Source organism: Aegilops tauschii, chromosome 6 (assembly GCF_002575655.3).
Source record: "Aegilops tauschii subsp. strangulata cultivar AL8/78 chromosome 6, Aet v6.0, whole genome shotgun sequence".
Classification (NCBI taxonomy): Eukaryota; Viridiplantae; Streptophyta; class Magnoliopsida; order Poales; family Poaceae; genus Aegilops; species Aegilops tauschii.
Genome location: NC_053040.3, coordinates 56,699,596 through 56,724,888, shown reverse-complemented (window position 1 = coordinate 56,724,888; position 25,293 = coordinate 56,699,596). Strand labels below are relative to the sequence as shown.

Below are 25,293 nucleotides of genomic sequence, written 5' to 3'. Positions count from 1 at the left end.
ACCGAAGTCTAGCCATTAACACTTCGGCCAATGTTATGAAAGGCCCATCGTTTAACACGGGGTAATCGGTATCGATCTATAATTTGACACCGTCATCGGATCGCTAACCAGTTTACGCCCATTGTGACAGTCAGTTTTTGGCTTTCTCCACTGAGGTCCTTAACCATTCGAGCTGGAAGCACAATCCCAGTGGTTCTCCCTTTGGACACATAGCTGAACAAAGCAAAACGTAGGAGGCAAGCACATGAGCCGGGCAACCCAACTATTGACCGAAGACACAATTTGAAATCGATGCATATATAGCAATATCCGAGAATGTTTTTGCCGAATCTCTAAAGGTGTCCGACGTTGCACTGCAAGACTTATGCTGGAAACACACAAATAGTTTAAAGTTCACACAGGCTTGGAAAACAAAAAAACTTTAGTAAAAACTTTACGCCCAAACTAAATCAAGTCATTTGGTGCCAATCCGAAAATTGGTATTACTTTTGTGCTTCTATCGTGCATTAATATGACACATCCGATCTCAAGACTTCAAGCGGGTCAGCCTACGGCGGCAACCTCCTATCCTGAAGGCGGAGTACTGCTCGTTAGGCCAGTTTAGCGAACTGAACTCGAGCGGCATTAGAGAGAAAGCAGGCTATTCGGCTATTGACCACACACTCGAGTTGAGAAAGGAGTGGTAGAAAAAGACTTTGCAACGACTTAGAAGAAGAACACTTATTATAAAACAGCTCATATAAATTTAAGAGCCCCCAGTTTAACATGGGAAAGGAAGTATTTTTAACAAACAACGTTTGCTGACAAACTAAGTTTTTAACACAAATATAATGTTTGGTCGAACTGAACAAGAATAAAAAACTGAGCATGGAAGTGACTTAGCTGGTTAATGTGCTCGGTGTCGATGCGCAGCCCGAGCTTGCGGAGCGAAGAGCTCGGCACTCTGAAGTGGCGACATAGCGCAGCCAATGTGGCCGATACGTCTCCAACATATCTATAATTTTTTATTGTTCCATGTTGTTATAATATCAATCTTGGATGTTTTATAATCATTTTATATCATTTTTTGGTACTAACCTATTGACATAGTGCCAAGTGCCAGTTGCTGTTTTTTCCATGTTTTTTACATCATAGAAAATCAATATCAGACGGAGTCCAAATGCCACGAAACTCCATGGAGAATTTTTATGGGCCAGAAGGAACACAATGGGCCCTGGCTACGCCTGGGGGGGTGCCCCGAGGGAGGCACAACCCACCAGGGCGCGCCAGGAGGCCCAGGCATGCCATGGTGGGTTGTGCCCACCTCGGGTGCCCGCCGGACCGCCTCTTTGCTCTATAAATACCCCAATATTCCAGAAACCCTAGGGGAGTTGACGAAATATTCATCCAGCCGCCGCAGAGTCCAGAACCACTAGATCCAATCTAGACACCATCCCAAATGGGGTTCACCACCTCCATTGGTGCCTCTCCGATGATGCGTGAGTAGTTCTTTTGTAGACCTTCGGGTCCGTAGTTAGTAGCTAGATGGCTTTCTCTCTCTCGCTGAATACTCAACACAATGGTCGCTTGGAGATCCATATGATGTAACTCTTTTGCGGTGTGTTTGTTGGGATCTGATGAACTTCAAGTTTATGATCAGTTATATCTTTTTATATCCATGAAAGTTATTTGAGTTTCTTTGATCTCTTATATGCATGATCTCTTATAGCCTCGTATTTCTTCTCCGATATTTGGGTTTTGTTTGGCCAACTTGATCTATTTATCTTGCAACGGGAAGAGGTGCTTTGTAGTGGGTTCGATCTTACAGTGCTTGATCCAAGTGACAGAAAGGGAACCGACACGTATGTATCGTTGCTACTAAGGACAAAACATGGGGTCTATCTCTACATAGATAGATCTTGTCTACATCATGTCATCGTTCTTATTGCATTACTCCATTTCTCCATGAACTTAATACACTAGATGCATGCTGGATAGCGGTCGATGTGTGGAGTAATAGTAGTAGATGCAGACAGGAGTCGGTCTACTAATCTTGGACTTGATGCCTATATAATGATCATTGCCTGGATATCGTCATGATTATTTGAAGTTCTTCAATTGCCCAACAGTAATTTGTTCACCCACCGTTTGCTATTTTTCTCGAGAGAAGCCACTAGTGAAACCAACGGCCCCCAGGTCTTCTTTCTCATATATTTGCCCTTGCGATCTACTCTTTCCTTGCTTTTATTTTCAGATCTATTAAACCAAAAATACAAAAATACCTCGCTGCATTTTATTTCTATTTATTTTATTTGGCGTTCGATCTATCAATCTATTACCATTTTCTCCCGTCCACACACCGTTTCTGGCGCCGTTACCCGAAAGGATTGACAACCCCTTTAACATGTCGGGTTGCGAGTTGTTGTTATTTGTGTGCAGGGGTTGTTTACGTTGTGTTGCTTGGTTCTCCTACTGGTTTGATAACCTTGATTTCATATCTGAGGGAAATACCTACCGCCGCTGTGCTGCATCATCCCTTCGTCTTTGGGGAAATACCGACGTAGCTTCAAGCGATATCAAAAGAAATTTCTGGCGCCGTTGCCGGGGAGGATCTTCAACATATACCAGGTTCCTAATCACAAATGTCATCTCCTCACAATTTACATTATTTACCATTTGCCTCTCGTTTTCCTCTCCCCCACTTCACAAAAAATTTACCGTTTTATTCGCCTCTCTTTTCCATTCGCAGTTTTCTGGTCGGATCTGTTTTTGTGTGCGTTCTTGTTTGCGTAGTCATGATGCCTCAAAGAAAATATTATGATGTTCCTTACCCAAATATTTTAGTTGAAATTGTGAAAAGTACTAAGGAATATATGACTACACAATTTGAGCATAATAAGTATTTTACTGAAGAACTTAAGGAACACTCTGTTGTGCTAGATGCTATCACAAAACAACTTGATGATATTAGTAGAGAAGTTTGTACTCTCCAATCTAAGTATGCTTTTGCTGAAAGTTTGCTAGGAAAAATATCTGATGCACAAGCTACTTTAGTAAATCAAATGGCTGCTAAACCAATCTCGTTAGAAGATAAAAGTGATGAAGATCTTAAATGATTGGTGTTTCTTCTATTGATTCCTTGTTTAGTAAACTTAAGATTGATGAAAAAGGGATTGGAGAAGAGTCAACTTTAGGTAGAAGGCGTCCCAATATTTTGGAGGGTGAAAATATTGTTGAGAAAATTGATGAAAGTGGGTTTGGAGAGGTCAAAACTTTAGCTAGTGATGTACCCACTCTTTTGGATTACAAAGACATTAATTATGATAGTTGCTCTTTGATTGATTGTATTTCTTTGTTGCAATCCATGATAAATTCACCCCATTCCTATGAACAAAATAAAGCTTTTACTAAACATATTGTTGATGCTATGATCAAAGCTCTTGAAGAAAAATTGGAATTAGAAGTTTCAATTCCTAGAAAATTGCATGATGAATGGGAACCTACTATCAAAGTCAAGATTAAAAATTATGAGTGTTTTGCTTTGTGTGACTTGGGTGCTAGTGTTTCTACAATTTCGAAATCTCTATGTGATGTGCTTGGTCTTACTAATCTTGAAGAATGTTCTCTGAATTTGCACTTGGCGGATTCTACTATTAAAAAGCCTATGGAAAGAATTAATTATGTTCTTATTCTTGCAAATAGGAATTATGTGCACATAGATTTTATTGTTCCTGATATTGATTGCAATCCGTCTTGTCCAATTATTCTTGGTAGACCGTTTTTACGCACTATCGGTGCCGTGATTGATATGAAAGAAGGCAATATTAAGTTCCAATTTCCTTTGAGGAAAGGTATGTAACACTTTCCTAGAACAAGAATTAAGCCACCTTATGAATCAATCATGAGGGCATCTTATGGATCTCGAAGCAAAGATGACAAAACTTAGATCCTTACTTTATGCCTAGCTAAGGGCGTAAAACTATAGCGCTTGTTGGGAGGCAACCCAATGAATAAATTTTATTTTTGCTTTTTGCTTTCTGTTATTGAGTGTTAGCACAACTATGCTACTGTTATGATTGTGTTTTTTATGTTTTAATTAGTGTTCGTGCCAAGTAGAACCAATAGGATCTTCTTCGGTGATAGTTGTTTGATCTTGCTGAAAAAGACATAAACTTTGTGCTCACGAAAATAGTTGTTAAAAACCACCAGCACGTGATAAAATGCCAATTCATCTTGCATAATATTAATATACAAATTACCCAGGTCTTCCAAGTTGTTAAGAATTTTTGGAGTTCCAGAAGTATACGAACAAATCAGATTGCTACAGACTGTTCTGTTTTGACAGGTTCTGTTTTCTTTGTGTTGTGTGCTTATTTTGATGGCTCTATGGTTTTCTTTGATGAGTTTTTGCCATAGAAAAGTAGGAATACAGTATATATAATACAAAAACAAAATAAGAATTGGTTTGATACAACACTTATAGTAGTGATTTATTTTTCTTACACTAACGGGTCTCACGAAGGTTTTGTTGAGTTTTGTGTGATTGAAGTTTTCAAGTTTTGGGTTATCTTACGATGGATGAAGGAAGGATAGCAGAGTATAAGCTTGGGGATGCCCCAGAATCCCAAGGTATTATCCAAAAATGAGCAACCAACTAAGCTTGGGGATGCCCCTGAGTGGCATCCCCGCTTTTTTCCAACAACTATCGGTATTTTACTTGAAGCTATATTTTTACTCGTCACATGATATGTGTTTTGCTTGGAGCGTCTTGTATGATATGAGTCTTTGCTTGTTTTATTTTGTGTTTGAAGTCATCAATCCTTGCTGGACACACCTATTTGGGAGACCCAAAATTATGTCATGACTTGTTAGAATTGCTCTCTATGCTTCACTTAAATTTTTATGAGCAATATGACTTGCTCTAGTGCTTCACTTATATCCTTTTTAGCACGGTGTGCTTAGTATTTTTGAAGAAATGCCCTCTTGCTTCACTTAGATTTATTTGAGAGTTAGTAAAATTTTGAAGAAATTCTCTCTTGCTTCACTTAAACTATTTTGAGAGAAAGAAAAAAAATTATGCTCTTGATCTTCACTTATATTTGTTTGAGCTTATGAAAAGCAACACATGAAAATTAGTCCCGAACTGATAGATATCCAAGAAGGATATAATAACAACTTTCATGAAGATCATTGGACAAAATAAACTTGATTTTTAGTAATAGTTTTGAGATATGATGATGTGATATGTGAGTTATGTTGATGAGTAATTATGCTTTAGTAAGAATATTGGTGTTAAGGTTTGTGATTGCCTATGCAAGTACGAAAGTCAATAGTCATGCAATGGAATTATATCCTACTTGTGGTGCATTATTCGGTGTTATTTATGCTTAATGCTTGCTTATGAGATTATCTGTTTCTTGGTTGGTCGCTTCTCAATATTTTGCTAGCCTTCATTTTGCACCAAGTATGATCTCTACTTGTGCACCCAAAATCCTTTAAACCAGTTTTGCCACATGAGTCCACTATATCTACCTATATGCGGTATTCTTTTGCCGTTCTAAGCAAATTTGCATGTGCCATCTCTAATTTTCAAAATAAACTTCTCTTTAGTGTGTTTGTTTCGCTCGCGGAGCTGTGAGGGGTGGCTAATATTTTCCATGCCGGATGTGTTATTCTCATGATGAGTGCTTATTCACTTATCATTGCACGAGAGTAAGGCAAAGGTTTTAGGGATGCCCAGTCCCGAAATGCAAAAATGAATTTACTTTATGTTGTCAAATAATAAATTCCTTGGAAACTGTTGGTATGGAGGGCACCCGTGGATACGGTTAGCCATGGAAAGTGAAAGTATGGTGGAAAAAGGAATAAACTTTATTTTCTGTTTGGGAACCGCCTATGGCATATCTAGCATGGAAAATGTGGGAACTCTAAGTCGTTTTCGTTGGTGGGATGGATACACCTCTCAAAATGTTTTTATCTCTAATTTTTCGCTTTGAGCTCTGGCACATCTACAAATCCCCACTTCCCTCTGCGAAGGGCCTTTCTTTTACTTTATGCAATTTTTATTTTGAATTTGAGTCTCCATCTTCTCTCATAAAAAGCACCAACTAGGAGGCAATATGATCGTACTTAAGTATTGGGTGTTGCTAATATTCGAGTGTGTTTCATGAATGGATCAATGTTTGAGCATGATGGGCTAGGGATAACTTATTTTAGCGTTGATATTTTGAAATACATGGTTGCTTGTTGACATGCTTGAGTATCTAAATTATTATGTCAAAACTAGACTATTGCTTTGAATCACATAAAAGTCAAATTGTCCATGCTATAAAGAAAAGAATATGATATGACATGATAGGCAACATTCCACATCAAAAATTCTGTTTTTATCACTTACCTACTCGAGGACGAGTAGGAGTTAAGCTTGGGGATGCTGATACGTCTCCAACGTATCTATAATTTTTTATTGTTCCATGCTGTTATATTATCAATATTGGATGTTTTATAATCATTTTATATTATTTTTTGGTACTAACCTATTGACATAGTACCAAGTGCCAATTGCTGTTTTTTCCATGTTTTTTACATCGCAGAAAATCAATATCAGACGGAGTCCAAATGCCACGAAACTCCACGAACAATTTTTATGGGCTAGAAGGAACACAACAGGCCCTGGCTACGCCTGGGGGGTGCCCCGAGGGAGGCACAACCCACCAGGGCACGTCAGGAGGCCCAGGCGCGCCCTGGTGGGTTGTGCCCACCTCGGGTGCCTCCCGGACCGCCTCTTTGCTCTATAAATACCAGAATATTCCAGAAACCCTAGGGGAGTCGACGAAATATTCATCCAGCCGCGGCAGAGTCCAGAACCACCAGATCCAATCTAGACACCATCTCGGATGGGGTTCACCACCTCCATTGGTGCCTCTTCGATGATGCGTGAGTAGTTTTTTGTAGACCTTCGGGTCCGTAGTTAGTAGCTAGATGGCTTTCTCTCTCTCGCTGAATTCTCAATACAATGGTCTCTTCGAGATCCATATGATGCAACTCTTTTGAGGTGTGTTTGTTGGGATCTGATGAACTTCGAGTTTATGATCAGTTATATCTTTTTATATGCATGAAAGTTATTTGAGTTTCTTTGATTTCTTATATGCATGATCTCTTATAGCCTCGTATTTCTTCTCCAATATTTGGGTTTTGTTTGGCCAACTCGATCTATTTATCTTGCAATGGGGAGAGGTGCTTTGTAGTGGGTTCGATCGTACGGTGCTTGATCCCAGTGACAGAAAGGGAACCGACACGTACGTATCGTTGCTACTAAGGATAAAATGATGGGGTCTATCTCTACATAGATAGATCTTGTCTACATCATGTCATCGTTCTTATTGCATTACTCCGTCTCTCCATGAACTTAATACACTAGATGCATGCTGGATAGCGGTCGATGTGTGGAGTAATAGTAGTAGATGCAGGCAGGAGACGGTCTACTAATCTTGGACGTGATGCCTATATAATGATCATTGCCTGGATATCGTCATGATTATTTGAAGTTCTATCAATTGCCCAACAGTAATTTGTTCACCCACAGTTTGCTATTTTTCTCGAGAGAAGCCACTACTGAAACCCAATGTTGAGGATATCGCTTATCGTTAGCGTCTCGGTCAGCTGGGGATTAGAGATTAATCGGAAATCAGCAGATTAATCGATTTTATCGGTCGACTATTAATCGGTCATTTTTTGCAAACCCCAGGTTCCCAACACTAAAATATGTTATATTCAACACCAATACAATATTAGACATAAGTGTTACCTTGATTCCTAGCTTTTGAATCATCGTATAATGACAAACAAAATAGGACACCAGTACATATAACATAACAAGGTCCACAAAACGCAAATAAACATAGTTTTTCCAAACATAGTGCTATAAATAGGCCCAATTTGTCCGTAGATTCTTCATAAATCGCTTGTCATATCGATAAATCGGCCCAAACGATAAATTATAAAGATAAGACATAATCTTATCGGTCACCCCATGAGTAGCGATAAATCGGACGATAAATCATTGAATCAGAAGATTTTTTGAACAGTGGTGAAACCTACGGCCCCCGGGTCTTGTTTCTCATATATTTTCCCTTGCGATCTACTTTTTCCTTGCATTTATTTTCAGATCTATTAAACCAAAAATACAAAAATACCTCGCTGCATTTTATTTCTATTTATTTTATTTGATGTTCAATCTATCAATCTATTACAATTTTCTCCCATCCACGCACCGTTTCTGGTGCCGTTACCCGAAAGGGATTGACAACCCCTTTAACACGTCGGGTTGCGAGTTGTTGTTATTTGTGTGCAGGGGTTGTTTACGTTGTGTTGCTTGGTTCTCCTACTGGTTCGATAACCTCGGTTTCATATCTGAGGGAAATACCTACCGTCGCTGTGTTGCATCATCCCTTCCTCTTTGGGGAAATACCAACGTAGCTTCAAGCGACATTAGTGGCGCGGTGGATCCCCCAGTCCGACCGAGGCGACGGAGTAGGCCTGAAGTATGACGCCGAAGTCCCCGGCATGGGTTAGTGAAGTGATGACGAAGCCCCTGGTCCAGCCGAGGTGACGTGGTACGTCGGTACACCGAGGTGACACCGCTGCCCAACCCGGATCATTTACCTGGCTTATTTTTTGTAGCAATCCAAAGAGACACATGCGGGCGTTCATGGATTTGCATCTAGTAATAGTACTAGTGCCAGCACTAGCTTGATGTTGTGTGCGCGTGCTCGGCTGGGACACAGCCGTTCAGGATCTCCCATGATGCGCAGCACGTCCTCACAAGTCACGTCTGCTGCTAGTCCTTCGTCGCGGACCTCAGATTCGATGTGTAACTGGACGGCACACACGGCCGCTGCCGCTATGCAAAATTAGTGCAGTACAAAAGAACATAAAATATTCTCTGTATATTAATTTATGTGCTAAAAAAATAGCTAAGAAAAATAAAACCTGGACGGCGATGATCGTGGAGGACCAGAACAAATAAAGAAACATCAGTCGAACTTTGATCGTTGATGAAGAGATCCAGGCTTGTGGCGGGACGAAGAACTAGTCCTCGGCCTGGCCGAGGTACCCGCCCGCAAGCCCGAGGTGATCAAGCGGAGAGCTCGGCTTGTCCAAGTGGCGACGCAACATGGTCGATATTGTGAGGCAAAAGCCCCTGGTACAGGCGAGGTGACGAAGTTGCTCGGCTAGTGATGCCGAACTCCCCGTAGTAGGTTGATGAAGAGATGACGAAGCCCCCGGTCCAGCCGAGGTGACGGAGCAGGTAGGTAAGGAGACGTTGCAGCTGCCATGCCGGCCGAGGTGTTGAAGCAATTCGGCGCGATGGGCATCGGCTTAAAGAAGCAACAGTGTGGCCATGCCGACGCAGGTCGTAACTTGTGACGCGGTCAATACCGGTTTGATGAAATGACCGTGCGGCGATGCCGGTGTGCCCGCTCCGTGTAATCCATGGGGCGGAGATGTTGGTGACGATTTATCCTTCGTGATGTCGAACTCTTGTTCGGCTCGTCGAGATGATGATTCGAAGAGGTTGAGGTCGGCTCAACAAGGTGACGACGTGTCTAGAGCAGGCCGGCAGCCGTGGAGCAATGTTGCTGCGCTGGTTTGACACCAACGTGATGGTGAAGATTACCTTGGAAAAGACTTCAAATTTTATGGGCACGTGTTTAAGAACAACGCACAATACCCTAGAAAGAAATTCCTTCAAAAAGATTGTCCAATATCCCGTTCATGAAGAAACATGAACTCGGGTCGGATTCGTATTCGCGTAGAAAACAGATTCGAAAATTGGTCCACTCATCGGAAGGTTCCCGGAGTTTGAACGGTCGGATCGAGCTGAAAGTTTGAGGGGTGGTGGATATAGGAATTCGGCAGCAGATGAACTGTTGGATCTTCCAAAGGACTTTCGAGATAGACGCTGGAATCCTCTCCCCGAACTCATCCAGATTCCCGTCCAGATTCGACAGGGCTCCAGTATATCATAGATCGCCGGAGATTCCTCCATCGAAACGTGACGAAATTTTACAGGGCTGTTATAGACTCAATTCCGCACAATTCCACCAAAGGAATCGTCAAAGCGATGCTCGAGGAGGCGGTGGCCGCGGATACAGGTCCGCTGTCCGAAAAAACAGCACGGCTGCCCGAGGCAATGTTGACATTGAGCCCCCGAGCTCCGTGGATGATTCCTCCACGATCATAATAGAGATCGGAGTTGATGTTGATGAAGGCCCTCATTCGAACATGACGATCAGAGGCAAATAAAGGACGGTCCTCAGTCTAGCCAAGGTAGCCAGTCGAGCCAGAAACGAAGATGCCGACATCGCAGTTGATCTGCAGGCGAGCTTTTGATCCTTTGCCGATCACACAGCGGAACTCTCAATGAAAGAACCGTTGTCGGTGTCAAAACCGGCAGATCTCGGGGTAGGGGGTCCGGAGCTGTGGATTTAGGATCGATGGTGTCGGTGTACAAAAATAGGGGCACGCTTTTGTAACCCTTTACCTGTGCACGGGCAGTCGGAGCCGCGCCCACGACCACACCAAGCAGAGCAGGGGAGGTGAGCCAAGGTAAGACGAAGCCCAAGACAATCAAAGCAATGCCCAGGCCAAGACCACAAAGAGCAGAGGGACGAAGCAGGTTCCCCCGGCAAGACCCTTGCTGGGACAGCTCGCCCCACACCAACAGAGCGAGCCACCCTTGAGCCCACGGCCCCCAACACCGTCATCAACGTGGGGCCAGGGCTCGGGAAGGCACCTCTGTGGTGGCATGCAGATCTTTGTGAAGACATATTCAAGATCAGATGAGGATTAGAAGACGCCGATCCTCGGCAAGATCCTTGCCAAGAAAGGCTACCAGTCCCCCGGCAAGACCCTTGCCGGGGACGACAGCGCGCCACGGCAAGGCCCTCACCAAGGACGCCAGCGGGACCATCGCCAGGCCCGCGCCAACCAAGCTTCCACCACCGTTCCCATGCAGCTGCCAGCCCAACCAGCTGGGCGGGCACCTGGGTGGCAACATGCAGCTCCCAGGCCAACTCATCGAGCACCTGCGTGGCGGCATGCAGATCTTCGTGAAGGCTCCACCACCGCGCCACCTCAGCTGTCTGGCTGCCTACATAGCACAACGCACCTCACTGGCCAGGGCGCATGTCAAGGCGAGGAGGAGCGGCGACGGACGGGACGGGCCTCGCTCCCATCCCCAATAAAGCAAGGGGACACCTACACGAGGCATTAAATGCGTCTTGTCCTGTAATATGAGCGATAAGCTCAGAGCACTGTACGTCTTTCCACCTCCTGTGTGTCACTGTGGCAGCCCCTTCCAACTATAAAAGGAGGCCCATGGCATACTGGAGAAGGATTCGGCTCTTTCGAACCACGCACTGACCACAGCTAGTTCGAGAGCTCAAGAACTCTCAGAAATACACCCACCAAAGCAGGACTAGGGTTTTACGCATCCTCGCGGCCCGAACCTGGGTAAACGATCCTTGTGCTGTCTACTAGCCCTGCTCTCCTCACAACCCTGCGCCCCGGCAACCGTAGTAGGGATTCTTGTGATCCCATAGGTGTCGTTCCACACCGACATCTTTGGCGCGCCAGGTAGGGGGCACAATTGTGAGAATCTGATCTGGTAGTTAGCCTAGCAGTTCTTCGTCGCCATGCCTCCTAAGAAGAAGACGACCACAGCGACCGGCTCGTTGGGAGCCGAACGGCCCGTGCCAGTGCGGACGAGCAGCGGACCGGTCGCAGACAGGACCCGGGCCGCGGCCCGCGAGCACCAGCATTGCCCAGGCAGTCGGAGCCTGGCGAGCGGCGTCGTTCGCACGCAAGACGATCAGCTACACGTCGCCGGATCCAAAGACAGAGCTGGGCCCCCCGCAGGCGGCGCAGGGCCCTCCAGGAGTGTTGCTGTGCCACCCTCGGGCGGTGAACAAAAATGTTGATAATAAGCAAAAAACATCCCATGCTTTCAAAGGGCTTAGTTAGACTTGCTTGATTTTGTTTGATACTGCTAGCGGCCTAGTTTTGTACATGCAATTGGTGTTTCTTTTAGAATATAATACTAGTGCTATGCGGAAAGGCCAGTATCTTACCATATATTCACTTTAACAGCTACAGAATGCTTGTTTATCTGAAGTATTGCTTCCAGGGCCTAGCATTTCCTCCAGGTTAGTAATGTAAGCCATTCACGACATTTGTTTTTACTATTTCATAAATTCTATGCTAGTTTAATGTTGACCTTAGACTGTTTTTCCTGTGCTGTTGGGCTTTTGGTGGGCCTTGAATCTGGTAGATTGTGAAGTGTGTTAGTAAAACTATGTGCTTCAATTGTGATCTTCTAAAATTGGAAAGTTTAGATTTACTATAAGGTGCTGGTGTTGTGTCATCTTCATGGGAACATCTGCATACTTCTAACAGGATTATGTTCTGAACTAGGAATGCATATGGACATGCTAATGCTATATAGGATCCTCTTATAAGACAATTCAACTCCATGATATGTTATCACATGATCTATTTTTGCAGGGCATGGAACAATTCCCCGATCCCAGCTTCATGCAGTGAGAAAAGAACTTCTGCAATTCATGCTCGAGGACTCTAAAATGCTCACTTCTGAAGTATTCAAGGGTTTTAGTTCTTCTGGAAAATGCCCAAACATATGCTATCTATTATGGATGGATACGGAAGCTACTTTGGAAGTTGTCAAGTGTGCTTTTGCACAAGAGAATTTTGAACCTACTTCTAGTACTCTTGATGCATCTGTATCTAAGGATGAAGAAGATACTGATATTGAAAGCCCAGATAGTCAAAATATTTTGTTACAAAGTGTAGTTGACACCATCATTCATATTGTTGGTTTAGAAAATGAGGCAATCCATTCCGTTGTTGTGGGTACTGCTGAGTCAGAAGAATCGGAACTTTGGCCTTCAGTGAGTGACTTCGGTCATATCATTGAATTCGTGTCCTTTTTTGTTTCCTATAAAAGGGCAAATGCATCTCAAAGAGTTCTCAAGCACATTCTTAAATACCTCACGTCATCCACTACATCATATGATGATAAAAAGATGCCACCTCAGAAAGAAGTTCTTCAGCTCTTCAACGTGGTTCCTCAAACTGACTGGAATTCTGATTATGCGTTGAATCTTTGTTTAGATGCCCATTTTCATCAGGTTAGTCATACTACCTTTGGAATGTTCACCTGTATAATATAGCCCTGCTGCTCAAAAATATCTTTCAGCCTATGACTGTAAATGTATTGTTACTATACAGGCCTGTGGCATGATATATACAGCCAGAAATCAAAATTTGGCTGCTTTAGATAGTTACATGAAGGATACAATGGAACCATACCACGCATTTATCTTCATCAACAAAAAGTTACTTCAATTGGCAAGTGATGAAGCTTTGTCGTTTCGTTCCACAGTAATATCTCGTTTTGCTGAGCTAGTCAATCTAAGCAGGTGAGCTTGTTAATTAATGTTTTAACTAGTAATATTCTTCCCCTTGAAATTTTCACTTGCTGGCTTGTCTTTCTACCGAATGTGCTCAACTTCTCTCCTATCCTTTCATTTTCTTAGGGAGTGTGCATTTGTCTTGGTCATTGATCATTTTCACGATGAGATCCAGCAAATATTGGCAGAGCTTCATTCTGATCACCGCAGCCTCTTTCTTTTCTTGAAAACTGCAATCGAAGTACACTTGTCAGGAAAACTTGACTTCAGTGAACTTACTGCCAGAAACTATGAAATTGTTGAAAGTCTGTACTCCGGCGAACTCGAAGATTATCTTCAGAGATTATCAAATCTCCCAAAGTTGTTTGACCACAATCCTATTTCTATGACTGATAAGTTAGTTGAACTCTATCTGGAGGTACGTTTTTTGACAGATTTTTATCATCAGTATATTTGAAATAGAGCTTTTTAACCATAATGAAATACCTTTGGTTGGAGCCTTAAGCCATCAGTGTAGACTTTAGTAGAGCCTTTCACCACTATATTGTCACAAAAGTTGTACTGGGAGAACAATCTATCGGCAACTGGTAGTGCAGTGATTTGCCATAACCGTTATATTGAATCATTGAGCAGTATGTGCTTTGCAAATACAACACAGACATAGCTGCTTTTTACAGGCTTTGGTGTTAGTAGCACTCCCTTGTTAGACATATCAAGCAATATTCCAAAGTTGCTTAATGTTAACCATTATAAATGTTCCAAAAGGTGATGTTAAACATTGCCTACTCACTAGCCGGAGCCTGGTTATGGTTCACCTCTAGGCAGTTGTCTTAGGCGACCTTCGAGGGGCGCCAGTGTGGAATCAGCACTATTTTGAACCTTGACCATTATACTGCACAAAATGTTCTAATCTGAATAAACTATCAGCAGTTGGTTGAACACTAAGTCAATATCATGACATGAAACCAAGAAGCAAAAATTTCCTTGCAACTAAGATACGGTCATCAGGTACTTCACATGGACTTCGAAGTCTGATGGTATCATTGTATCCTTGTAGTTGTATTTGGCTGACCTTGGGCGCAGTTTTGTACTTCAGGTCTAGAGTTGATTGTTTGGTTACCATGATTGAGTCCTGGTGAGATATCATGGTTGGAAAAACCAGAGGATTCCTCTCTAGTTTTTTGGAGCTTTAGACTCCGTTTTTATATTTGAAACTGTTGTTGTCAAACAAATATGTCAATTGCTGTTTCTTCATTTTATTACGGTGAATGGTACAAATTTTGCCACTTTTCTGAAGAGGTGCAAAGTTGACCTTACTGATGCAATTTGTTAGGTTGAAGTTTTTTTAGTGGCAGCACATGCTTTGCGAGATCATCATCCTTTTTTTGTTAATCAAATGCGCCTTCTTGCACAGCTTCTGTGTCAGTATGAACCAAGGTCAGTTCTGAAGTTTCTGGAGACTTTCGATAGCTACAGATTGGAGAGGTGTTTGCTCCTTTGTCTAGATTATGGAGTTACAGATGCTGCTGCATTTCTGCAAGAGAGGGTTGGTGATGTTGCGAGCGCGTTGGAACTTGTTCTAGCTGGACTAGATGAGAAAGTTAACCAGTTTATCGCTTCGGTGGAAAATGCGTTCTCTCGGACATCGTCAAAGAGTATCTCTGAAATTGAGCAACCAGACATTGTTCTAAACATGAGCGAGGTTCCTTTGTTGTGCCCATTGAAATACTAACCATATTTGTATCCTCTGTTGTATAGTTGGTAACATGTTTGATATTCTCATTCAGGCTTGTCCTGTGCTTGATGTGTTACGTTCCTCCATTGGATTGTGCCAAAGGAATTCACAGCGTTTGGATCCAGAGGAGTCTCAGTTACTTTGGTTTCAACTGGTTGACAAGTAAGTTGTGCCAATATATAGTTATATACGTAAATACTTTCTTTCAAAAACATTTCTCACTGCAATGTATTGGCATTTTGTCCTATTATTTGGATCTATAACTAGAAATTTGATAGTCGTTGCTGGTTTTTGTTAGTAGTGATATGTTATTTGGCAGATGTGAATCATGTGATATGGTTCTCTTTTCACTAGTAATTTAGCATGTGCACTGTCCAAATATCCACCTTAAGGCATCATCTCTATTGGTCATTGGCCTGGGGCACTGCCACAGGAGCTGCGCGTGGACAAGTGAGAGTATAACATAGGATCAATTAAATCTCACTTAATGATGATTAACTTTCCACTCTCTTGTAACTTGATGCAATTCTGAGGTAATTTGCAGGGGTAGAATTTAATTTGTGAGTCTGATCTCATGGATGCTTAAAAACATTTGGATCACACCCTACTTGTACCTTGTATAGTTGTACAGATTGCTAGGAATATGATCCTAAAATGTACCGACTGCTGATCTTATGCCATTCTCGAAACTAATACTGTTCAATTATCTCAAGCAAGGCTTATTATTAAATACTGATAGATATCTGTCAAGCAGTGTAAAGTATTGTTCACTATTAGTTTGTTGATGGGCCATCATATCAGAATATCCCTCTCGTGCTGGTAGATACAATTTCTGCTAATGCCATTATGTTGTTGGTGCAGTTTCTCAGATCCACTGAAAAAGTTGTATGGAAGCAAGGTTGTAAATGGAAAAGGTTGTTGGTCCGTGGGTGGTGAAACAACAAATGGACATCCAACAGGCAAAGGATTCTCACAAAAAATGGTGAATTCAGCTTATCAAAGGTGTTTGAATACTTCGCGGAGAGTTTTCTCACAATTTGTTGGAGAGATAATTGAGGCAATGGCTGGGTATATACCCCTGCCAGCAATTATGGCAAAGCTATTATCTGACAATGGAAGTCAAGAGTTTGGTGATTTTAAACTTGTCATACATAGAATGCTGTCTATGTATCTCTACGAAAAAAGAATACTGGTACACACATACTGATTTTCCTTCCTTTGCCGTTTACTTAGTAAGTATAACATGCATGGCGTTTGATGCTTTGCAAAACACAAATCACCGGGCAATAGGCCATTATCTTTGACATAACAAATTACATATTCCATTGCAATAGAGCAGAGTTGTTACATTATGTCAAGTTGATTTGTCCCTTGTCCTGAAGCTTCAGTGCTTAAAGTGATTGAAGATAACCCAAGGCTTTTAATATTACATTTTTTAGCTAAATTCATGAACCAAGTGCCGTAAAGCGCTTATGCACTTTATGGATCAATTAACATATTCCTACTGATCTAACTAGTGTCGAGACAATGATATCTTGAACTAATTTTTTAATTTGTTCAATTAAATGTTGTTTCTTAAGTATTTTCTTGCAATATTTCCTATTCTATATGGAGGACCAGTTAACTATGGTGAAACGAGTTCATCACCTTCTTTGGTTATTTTCTTCTGTATTTTATCCAGTAGTAAAAATTATAGCGCCTCTGATACCTTGCGCACCTGCTTGCAGGAAACAGCTAAGTCAGTTATCGAGGATGATTCGTTCTATACCTTGAGCTTATTAAAGAGAGGGGTTTTTCATGGATTTGCTCCACAGACTTTTGTCTGTTGTGTATGCAACTGCTCACTTTCTAAAGAAGGTGCTATTTCAGCAGTTCGAGTATTCAGTTGTGGACATGCAACACATCTTCACTGTGAGTCTGAACAAAGCAAATCATCCAATAAGGATTTTAAAGATGGATGTGCAGTTTGTCTCTCAATGAGTGACACACAAGCCCGGAACAAATCGCCTATATTAGCTGAGAATGGGCTACCCAAGTATCCCGTGGTTGAACATGAAGTACCATATGGCGTCCATCATAATCACGAGACAGATCATGTTCAGAGATCTCGTGGGCTTCACCAGATGTCACGGGTAGGAATATCTTGAGATATTTCTTTTCTGCTAGTATAACAAATTTCTCTATTATTGCTAGGCGCTTTCCAAAAACATGACTTGTGATATTTGGAAGCCCTGGTCCAGTTATAACTTGTGATATCTCTCTTGTAATGAATATAATATTACATCCTGTTTTGGTTATCTGTGTTAGATATTATATCAGCTGTGTACTTGGTCAGTGATATAGAATTTAGTGTCCACTCTAATACTTTAAATTTAGTTAATAAAAAATCTAAGTTAATTTCTAGTTTTTCAATGGTGATAAAATGGATCTGGCCCTATACTCTGTACTTCTATAGTACTAGCTAAAGTTTTTGCCATGATATTTCCTTTTGCAGTTTGAAATACTGAACAATCTCCAGAAAGGTCAGAAGTCTTTTTATATTGAGACTGTACCCCCATTGAAACTTTCTCCGCCAGCCATATATCATGAAAAGATACAAAAGAGAGTAAGTTTGGTGGGAGAATCCAGCAGACATTCAGTTAGAAGTGGAAAACCACAGAAAATATGGCACATGAAGGAGCCAAAATCAAAGAAATCAGGGAATTGGCTTCCACCAAAGTCAAGCATATTCAGTAAGTCTCTGATTCTCTCGGTTGACTGAATAAACATGATCATCACAGTATTGATCTTATCTTGGAGTCTTATTTGTCTATTTACCTTTTAAAATATTCTGCAGGTTCTGACAAGAATCAAGTGCAGTAGACTACTGATTGTACGGTATGTAGCTGAGTGATATTTATGTGCTGGCAATTTTGTTGAGAGTCTTTGTATGCTTCTGTCATCTGTGAGATCATCATTGACATTTTTTCTAAATGTCGAGACTTAATAAGATCTCCTCACTAAGCAGATTCAGGCTTAATTTTTTTCTTGGAGAAAATGATTTAGACTCAATTGACACTGGTGCCGTTGGAGGCACCATATCAATCATCTGCTCAACAACAACAAAAAACCCTGGTCCCACAAGCACATCACAATGATGCCAAGTTGTGCCTTTGCATTATGCAGTAAGATTTCGTTTGTTTTAAACTTGTACAATAAGAAGAAGTAGCTGACATGACACTTCAAAACTAACGGAGAATGTAAAAGAAAGCATTTATTTTAAGGCTTAAATCTGTTACCAAACATATAGATGTGTTTACTTTTATTTACATTCAATTTCTGTAAACCACAAGTGGATACTGAGGTTCCTGTCGTACTGCTCAATCGTGAAGCACTGGACCTTTCTTGTTCTGTGCAGCAGCCAGACAATTTGCCACTACGCCTGTTGAAGCTTCAACCAATCTGATGTGCTGGAGCTGCATAGGATTCTCCTGAGTGATGTGTCCTTGGACCAGCATGGTTCTTTTCTCCTGAGACAATATTCGAAGGTGGATGATACTTCTTTTTTCATCTTATAATGGTTTGTACAGGTTCGGTCATCTTGCAATTCATTGTCATCCATCTGTTTCAGATTATTTCTCAGTTAAGTTGCTTGGAGCAAAGGAGAAGAATCATATAGGAAGGTGAGATGATAGGTGCGAGCGAACCCATGACCATGAGTCTGTATAAACTAGAAGACTAACTGACAAGGAAAGGAATGTTGAGGCAGGACAGGAGGAGCACACACTTGATGATCATGACACATACACCATTTGACTGTAAATGACTTGTTCATTGATTGTAAAAACCATGAAGAGCGCAGAGAATATAGCTGCAGGAGACACGACAACCAACTGGTAGTCTGATACAAACATAAACAAATATAACTGATCCAAATGTTGTAGAGTGACCTGTTCCTTTTCCCCCATATGTTTCCTCTAGAAGATGCATATATGTCTGCCTTGTTGTGAATTAAATTTAAGTATAAAGATAAAGGCTAACTTCTTACGAGCGGAGCGGAGCTCCGGCCCGTCGCCGGTAGTCTACTGCCACCAAATTTACTAGAATTGTGTCTGCGAAGAAATTAGCCACACCATGTACTATATCTTAGAGAGATCATATCTTAATCTAGATATCTTAGCACCAAATCCAAAACATCTCATAAGTTTTCTCTCACAAAAAACACTAAATGAGTGCTGCTTTACATAGTACTAAAATATCAGTGTTACAATTATGTTGTACACTGAGATTGCTATATGTTTACACTGAGATTGCTATATGTTTACATTGAGATTGCTATATGTAAACATTTATGCAATACCCCATACTGCAGGAGTACAAATAAATACAGCTTAAGATATAATGTACTACTCCCTCCGTTCCTAAATATAAGTCTTTTTAGACATTTCAAATGGACAACAACATACGGATGTATGTAGACATATTTTAGAGCGTAGATTCACTCATTTTGCTCCGTATGTAGTCACTTGTTGGAATCTCTAGAAAGACTTATATTTGGGAACGGAGGGAGTAAAATATAGTCAGACACAACAAACAACCAGAGCCAAAATGATACTCTAGGTGTCTATTAAGATCGAGGACAATCGGGTGGCAGGAGCAACACTGGCTAGAGTGGCGTCGATCGATCGGCTGTGGCAGGGGGCAACTCTCCGCCGTTCTCCAGGAATTGCATTGCAGCAACCATCGAAGGCCGTTGGTTCTCATCTCGTTCAGAGCACCGGATGGCCAGGACAATCACGCGCTCCATCTCCGTCTTGTCAAACTGTCCGGCCAACTTCTTGTCAGCGACATCCTTCGCAAATGTTTCTGGCCGATCTGTATGCAGCTTCCGGACCAGGTCTGGGTTATTTTCTCCGTGCACTATCTCTAGGAGGACGATCCCAAAGCTGTAGACGTCGGAGCTAGAGCGCAGCTTGACCTGCCCATGCTTTCTGCACTGCGGATCCATGTAGTCCGCAGTCCCAATCGCCATCGCCGTCAACAGCGATGAATCTTCGTTCTCTCGGGCGACCCTCGACAGCCCAAAGTCGCCGAGCTTGGCGTTGAAATCATGGTCCAGGAGTATGTTGCTTGGCTTGACATCTCTGTGCAAGATGGATGGCTTGCATAAGTGGTGGAGGTAATGAAGAGCGGACCCTATGCCCTTCACTATTTTGTACCTGCAATATGTTACCATATGGCACGTATCATATTGTTGGGTTCCAATTCCACGTACTATCTCAAAGTTTTTTCTTAAAGGAAAAGTTCAGATTTCACACAAGTAAGCTAGAATAACAGAGCATGCATATATAGGAGCGACAGACAAGTGCATACCTCTTTGCCCATGTCAGAACCTCGGCCCTTTCGTGCAGGTGCTGGTGGAGGTTGCCATTAGGCACAAGTTCATAGACAAGGAAGAGCTTGATGTTCTGTCTGCGCAAGCACCAAAACATGAAATTATTTATACTGCAGCACCAGCCTTCGAGTCTGACCACGTTGCCATGGCCGGTTCGGCCAATGGCGTCCAACTCCGCTAGGAAGTCCTTGAAGTCACCCCTCGAATCCTTGAGAATCTTCTTCACGGCTACCGGTTGGTCGGTCTTGAGGCTCCCACTGTATACCATACCGAAGCCACCCGCCCCGATCTTCTTCTCATCGGAGAATCTGTCGGTGGCAATAGACAAGTCGTGGTACTTAAATCTCTTGAGACGACTTGCCATCCCAAAGGAGTCGCGTGTGCTTCTCCACCTACACCATGACAAGATCGACCACATTACCACCAAGGCGATCGCACTGAATGCTCCTCCAATAATGAACGAACGACGACGTCCTGTTGAAAACAAGCAATGCAAAATTAAGCATATCTACATCTCTTTTCATCACACCTTAGCCAATTCATTTTAATCATCATATATTTCAAGTGAGCATTAGTTGCAACATATCAATGATTGTAAAAGGTAATATGTTTTTTCATTTGGTCTAGATGATGTGCACTGTGGAATATAAAAGGGAATACCATCTTATCAATCATTATACATATACGCTAACTAGTGCAATGTAATCCACATGCACATGCACCTTCGTGACAAGAACCTTGAATAACAAGCTGCCGACAACTAGCTTATTTTTTTAGTTTATGCTTGGATAACTTTTGTCAATCAAAAATGTTTAGGAGAAGGGAAAATTTAATTTACTCAACACTATTTTCGAGCGAAATTATCATATGTTTTGGGAAATATATTTGCTAAGTAGGTACTCCCTCCATAACTTTTATAAGACATTTTTAGAGTCCATGATATTATCAAAAAAAAAAATCTTACATTTAAGTTACGGATATCCCTTCTAGTTTCACTAGATTGGTATTACAATGCTACATTGGGTGTGTACATTTTGTCCAAATTAATAGGGAGCAACTAGTTAACGAGCGCTCCTTCGGGAGCCTCGCAACGATCAGCGCCATTTGGCGCGCTCTCAGCCATTCGCCACATGTCGCGCTCTAGACGCTCCCTCCGGATTTTGTTTTTTTTTTATTTTTCCGCACGCGTTTTCGGTTTTTCAAACGGTTTTTTCCGGTTTTTTTCGACGTTTTGGTTTTTCCCCGGTCTTCCTTAGCTTTTCGACCAAAAAAAAATTTTTTTAAAAATTTTTTGCGCGAAAAAAATGCGTTTTCTTTTTTTTTCTTTCGCGAAAGTCACGGTTTTTCCCGTGAGAGGCACGGTTGTGCTTTAGCGAGAGTCACGGCCGTGCCTGTCAGAAACGAATAAAAAGGCGTTTTCTGTTTTTTTCTTTCGCGAGAGTCACGGTTTTGCTTTCGCAAGAGGCACGGTTGTGATTTCGCGAGTCACGGCCGTGCCTCTCGGAAAGGGAAAAATACGCGTTTTTTGTTTTTTTCTTTCGCGAGAGTCACGGTTTTGCTTCTGCGTGAGGCACGGTTGTGCTTTCGCGAGAGTCACGGCCGTGCCTCTCAGAAAGGGAAAAAATATACGTTTTCGGTTTTTTTTCTTTCGCGAGAGTCACGGTTTTGCTTCCGCGAGAGGCACTGTTGTGCTTTCGCGAGAGTCACGGCCGTGCCTTTCGGAAACGGAAAAAAACGCGTTTTCTGTTTTTTTTCCTTCCACGAGAGTCACGGTTTTGATTCCACGAGAGGCACGAGTGTGATTTCGCGAGAGGCACGGGCATGCCTCTTTCGTAAAGGGAAAAAAACCGTGCTCCCGGTTTCGGTTTTTTCGCCCTTTTTTTCGGGTTTTTTCGTGAAGAAAAAGTTCGTCAAAACCTATCAACATGGGATCTAGTTTTGAAGATCTCGACGCGAGGAATCCAATGGTGAAAATGGTTCGAGATTTGGACGCACGGTTTAAAACATAAAACGTTTTGAATAAACGGATCTACGAAAAAAAGGAAAACTCCCTGGTTGCGACAAGTGGCGCGCTGCATGTGCACCACTTGTCGTGACCTAGGAAAGTGGAGTGTTTTTTACAACGAGTACTCCTTAATTAGTGATTTCGAAATTAATATGTCGTATCTTAATCGTCCATGTCCTATGGGGGAATATAATATAAGAAATGCTATCGTGCGCCTAACACCACTGGGCTGTGAGGCCCTTTTATGGATCTCTTGGTTAAAACTGCAACATATATTTTCAGTCCCAAAAACCCCATGGCAGTTTGTTTTTGGAAGCATAGCATTTTTTAAGAGGATGGCATTTTCAATTTTGAGAGATGGCATTATTTTAATTTTAATTGCATGGAAATTTTATTACTAAGTGCATGACATTTTTTATTACAATATGGTGACATTTTCTATTATAAGAGATGACATTTATTATAAAGAGGATGGCATTTTAATTTTGAGAGATGGCATTTTTTTTTAATGTCATGCTAGTTTTTATTACTAAGATCATGCCATTTTTTTATTACCAATATGATGGAATTTTTATTATAAGAGATGACATTTTTTTTGCGGGGGAAGAGATGACATTTTTTGTAAAGAGGATGTCATTTGTATTATAAGAGGATGCCATTTTTATTTATTATAGTATGGCATTTTAATAAGAGGATGCCTTTTTTATTATAAGAAGATGACATTTTTTCTGTACTTGCTGTTATACATGAAAATATTTTTTGAGATGTGTTGGTTTATACATATATTCTGTCATTTTTTCTCCCATGTAATGTGCTGCAAGGCCCAACAAGAAAGACTGACCGGGCTGGGTCGTCCTACAGTTCACCCCCTTGCGAACGATAGAATTGTAAGCAAAGATAAAGGGGTCTATTACCTAAAAAAAAGATAAATGGGTCTATTACCTAAAAAAGAAGATAAAGGGGTCCTATGATATTTATGGTTACATAATCATGCTTTATTGTAAGCAAAGCGAAATATAGGATCAATGCGATGAAGCTGGTTCCGTACCTTTCTTACGGAGCACCTCATCACCTTGCTCTGGTTGGATCCTCTTAGCCACGTAGGTGTTTCTGTAGGTGATAGAACACGTACGGCAAATTAATGATCCAAAAAATAGAAAACAACGTATGGCAAATTAATATACTCCCTACGGTCCAAATTAATTGACGTAGACTTGGTACAATTTTATACCAAGTTTGCGGCAATTAATAAGGAATTGGAGGGAGTACTAAATTTAACGGTATGTCTGTGTTTGTGTCCACTACGATTTTCCTAATTAAGACCCGATTGATGTAGAAAAAACCCGCAAAAAACATGCAGAAAAATGAAATTTCATTTTGATGAAAAGAGTGCAAATTACATCTTTTTTTACTAAAATAAAGTTACACATTTATAATTTTGTAAATTACATTTGACTAAAAATGCAGTGGATTTAAAATTAGCAAAACTGTAATTTCAAAGATAATAAACAAATATATAGTGATAATTTCCCGGAAAAGAAATATATACCGATAATTTTCAGGAATTCCATGTATGTACTTACCTCTGGCTCTGGGTGCGATAGTTGAGCTGAAGGACCAAGAGTGTATCTGATGCAGCTCAGTGTAGTTACTAGTGGCCGCAGAGAACCCGACCGACACCTCCGGCGGGAGCAAGTCATCGAGGCGATCAGGTAACTGCGTCTTGATCCGAGCGGTAGGAAGAGAAGGATCGTAATCAAAGTGCAGGGTGGCCTCCAGCGTCCGGGTGGTGTTGTCAAAAGTAATGGTCGCCGTCATGGTGCCATTGAGGCTGTAGCCCAGCAACCTGGTGGTGCTGACCGAGGTGATGGAGTTGCAGTCGATGCCGATATGCTCGTCTCCAATGGGATCCCACCAGTCGGAGGAGGTGTCGAACTCGACCGCGACGAACCGCTCTGCACCGGTGGCGCTAGTATCGTAACTATCGGTGAGGCCGAGTAAGCTGCCCCACGACTGCAGCGGTAATCTTGACGGGTAGGCGGAGAGGAAGAAGGTTATGCCTTCCCCCTTCCATGTTGTGTTGGGCAGAATGTGGGTGGAGAAGGTGAAGGTTGTGGTAAAGCTGGCCACCTCGCCGGTGCTGTTGTCGTACAAGGGCACCGGGTCGCGGTACGACATCCGGCCCTTGCAGTACTCGTTCTTCTCGGGCTTGCCGAAGTTGCAGGTGAGGTCAACCAGATCGTCCTTCTTTTCCGCGTCGCCCTCGAGCCGGAGGTCTTGCTCTTGCAGACGGTTGTTGGAGGTGTTTGAGAAGTCGAAGCTGAAGGACAGTGGCCACGCCGGGGAGGCGGCTGCAGCGTCGACATGGCCGCGGGACAGGAGGAAGCAGAGCAGGCAGCCGGTGAGGAAGATGCAGATGCGTGCATTTGCAGTTGCAGGCGAGACGACCACCATAATTCCAACAGCTCGAGTAGGGGGGGGGGGGGGGGGGGGGGGGTTGTAAGCTTAATTAGGGGGTTTCTCTAAGATTTGGACGACCCCATGGGGAATAAGGGAAGTTTATATATGGGCGGGGCCTCAATAATCTCTGTCGTCGCCACTCCCTTCGGACAGGCCCGGAAGTTTCGAGCCAACCCGGAGATGCAAGACCCGAGGTTGTTGGTCTAGGAGGTTGCGAAGCAGCTTTCGAACCTCTTCAGCGAGCGGG

General features: G+C 42.2%; 2 protein-coding genes across 4 annotated transcripts; one reads left to right on the top strand and one right to left on the bottom strand.

Annotated features, from left to right (window-relative positions):
- The first annotated feature begins 12,124 nt into the window (after positions 1-12,124).
- LOC109780357 (uncharacterized) lies at positions 12,125-19,127 on the top strand. 3 transcript variants are annotated; one of them, XM_073501006.1, is made up of 12 exons: positions 12,125-12,188; positions 12,547-13,190; positions 13,291-13,481; positions 13,599-13,890; positions 14,887-15,174; positions 15,260-15,369; positions 16,069-16,399; positions 16,935-17,339; positions 17,702-17,939; positions 18,044-18,084; positions 18,579-18,734; positions 18,818-19,127. In XM_073501006.1, exons 1-10 carry the CDS (start codon positions 12,140-12,142, stop codon positions 18,067-18,069), a joined length of 2,574 nt encoding a protein of 857 aa, XP_073357107.1. In that variant the 5' UTR covers positions 12,125-12,139; the 3' UTR covers positions 18,070-18,084; positions 18,579-18,734; positions 18,818-19,127. The 3 variants fall into 3 exon arrangements, with proteins under 3 accessions (XP_073357107.1, XP_073357106.1, XP_020194541.3); XM_073501005.1 differs by having other exon boundaries at positions 18,608-18,734; positions 18,818-19,126; XM_020338952.4 differs by having other exon boundaries at positions 18,605-18,734; positions 18,818-19,124.
- Positions 19,128-19,448: 321 nt separating this feature from the next.
- On the bottom strand, positions 19,449-25,058 carry LOC109780366 (probable L-type lectin-domain containing receptor kinase S.7). Its single transcript, XM_073501004.1, has 5 exons — positions 24,170-25,058; positions 23,635-23,696; positions 23,428-23,500; positions 20,560-21,055; positions 19,449-20,405 (listed from the first exon to the last, which is right to left on the bottom strand). Exons 1-5 carry the CDS (start codon positions 25,038-25,040, stop codon positions 19,853-19,855), a joined length of 2,055 nt encoding a protein of 684 aa, XP_073357105.1. The 5' UTR covers positions 25,041-25,058; the 3' UTR covers positions 19,449-19,852.
- Between the last annotated feature and the right edge of the window lie 235 nt (positions 25,059-25,293).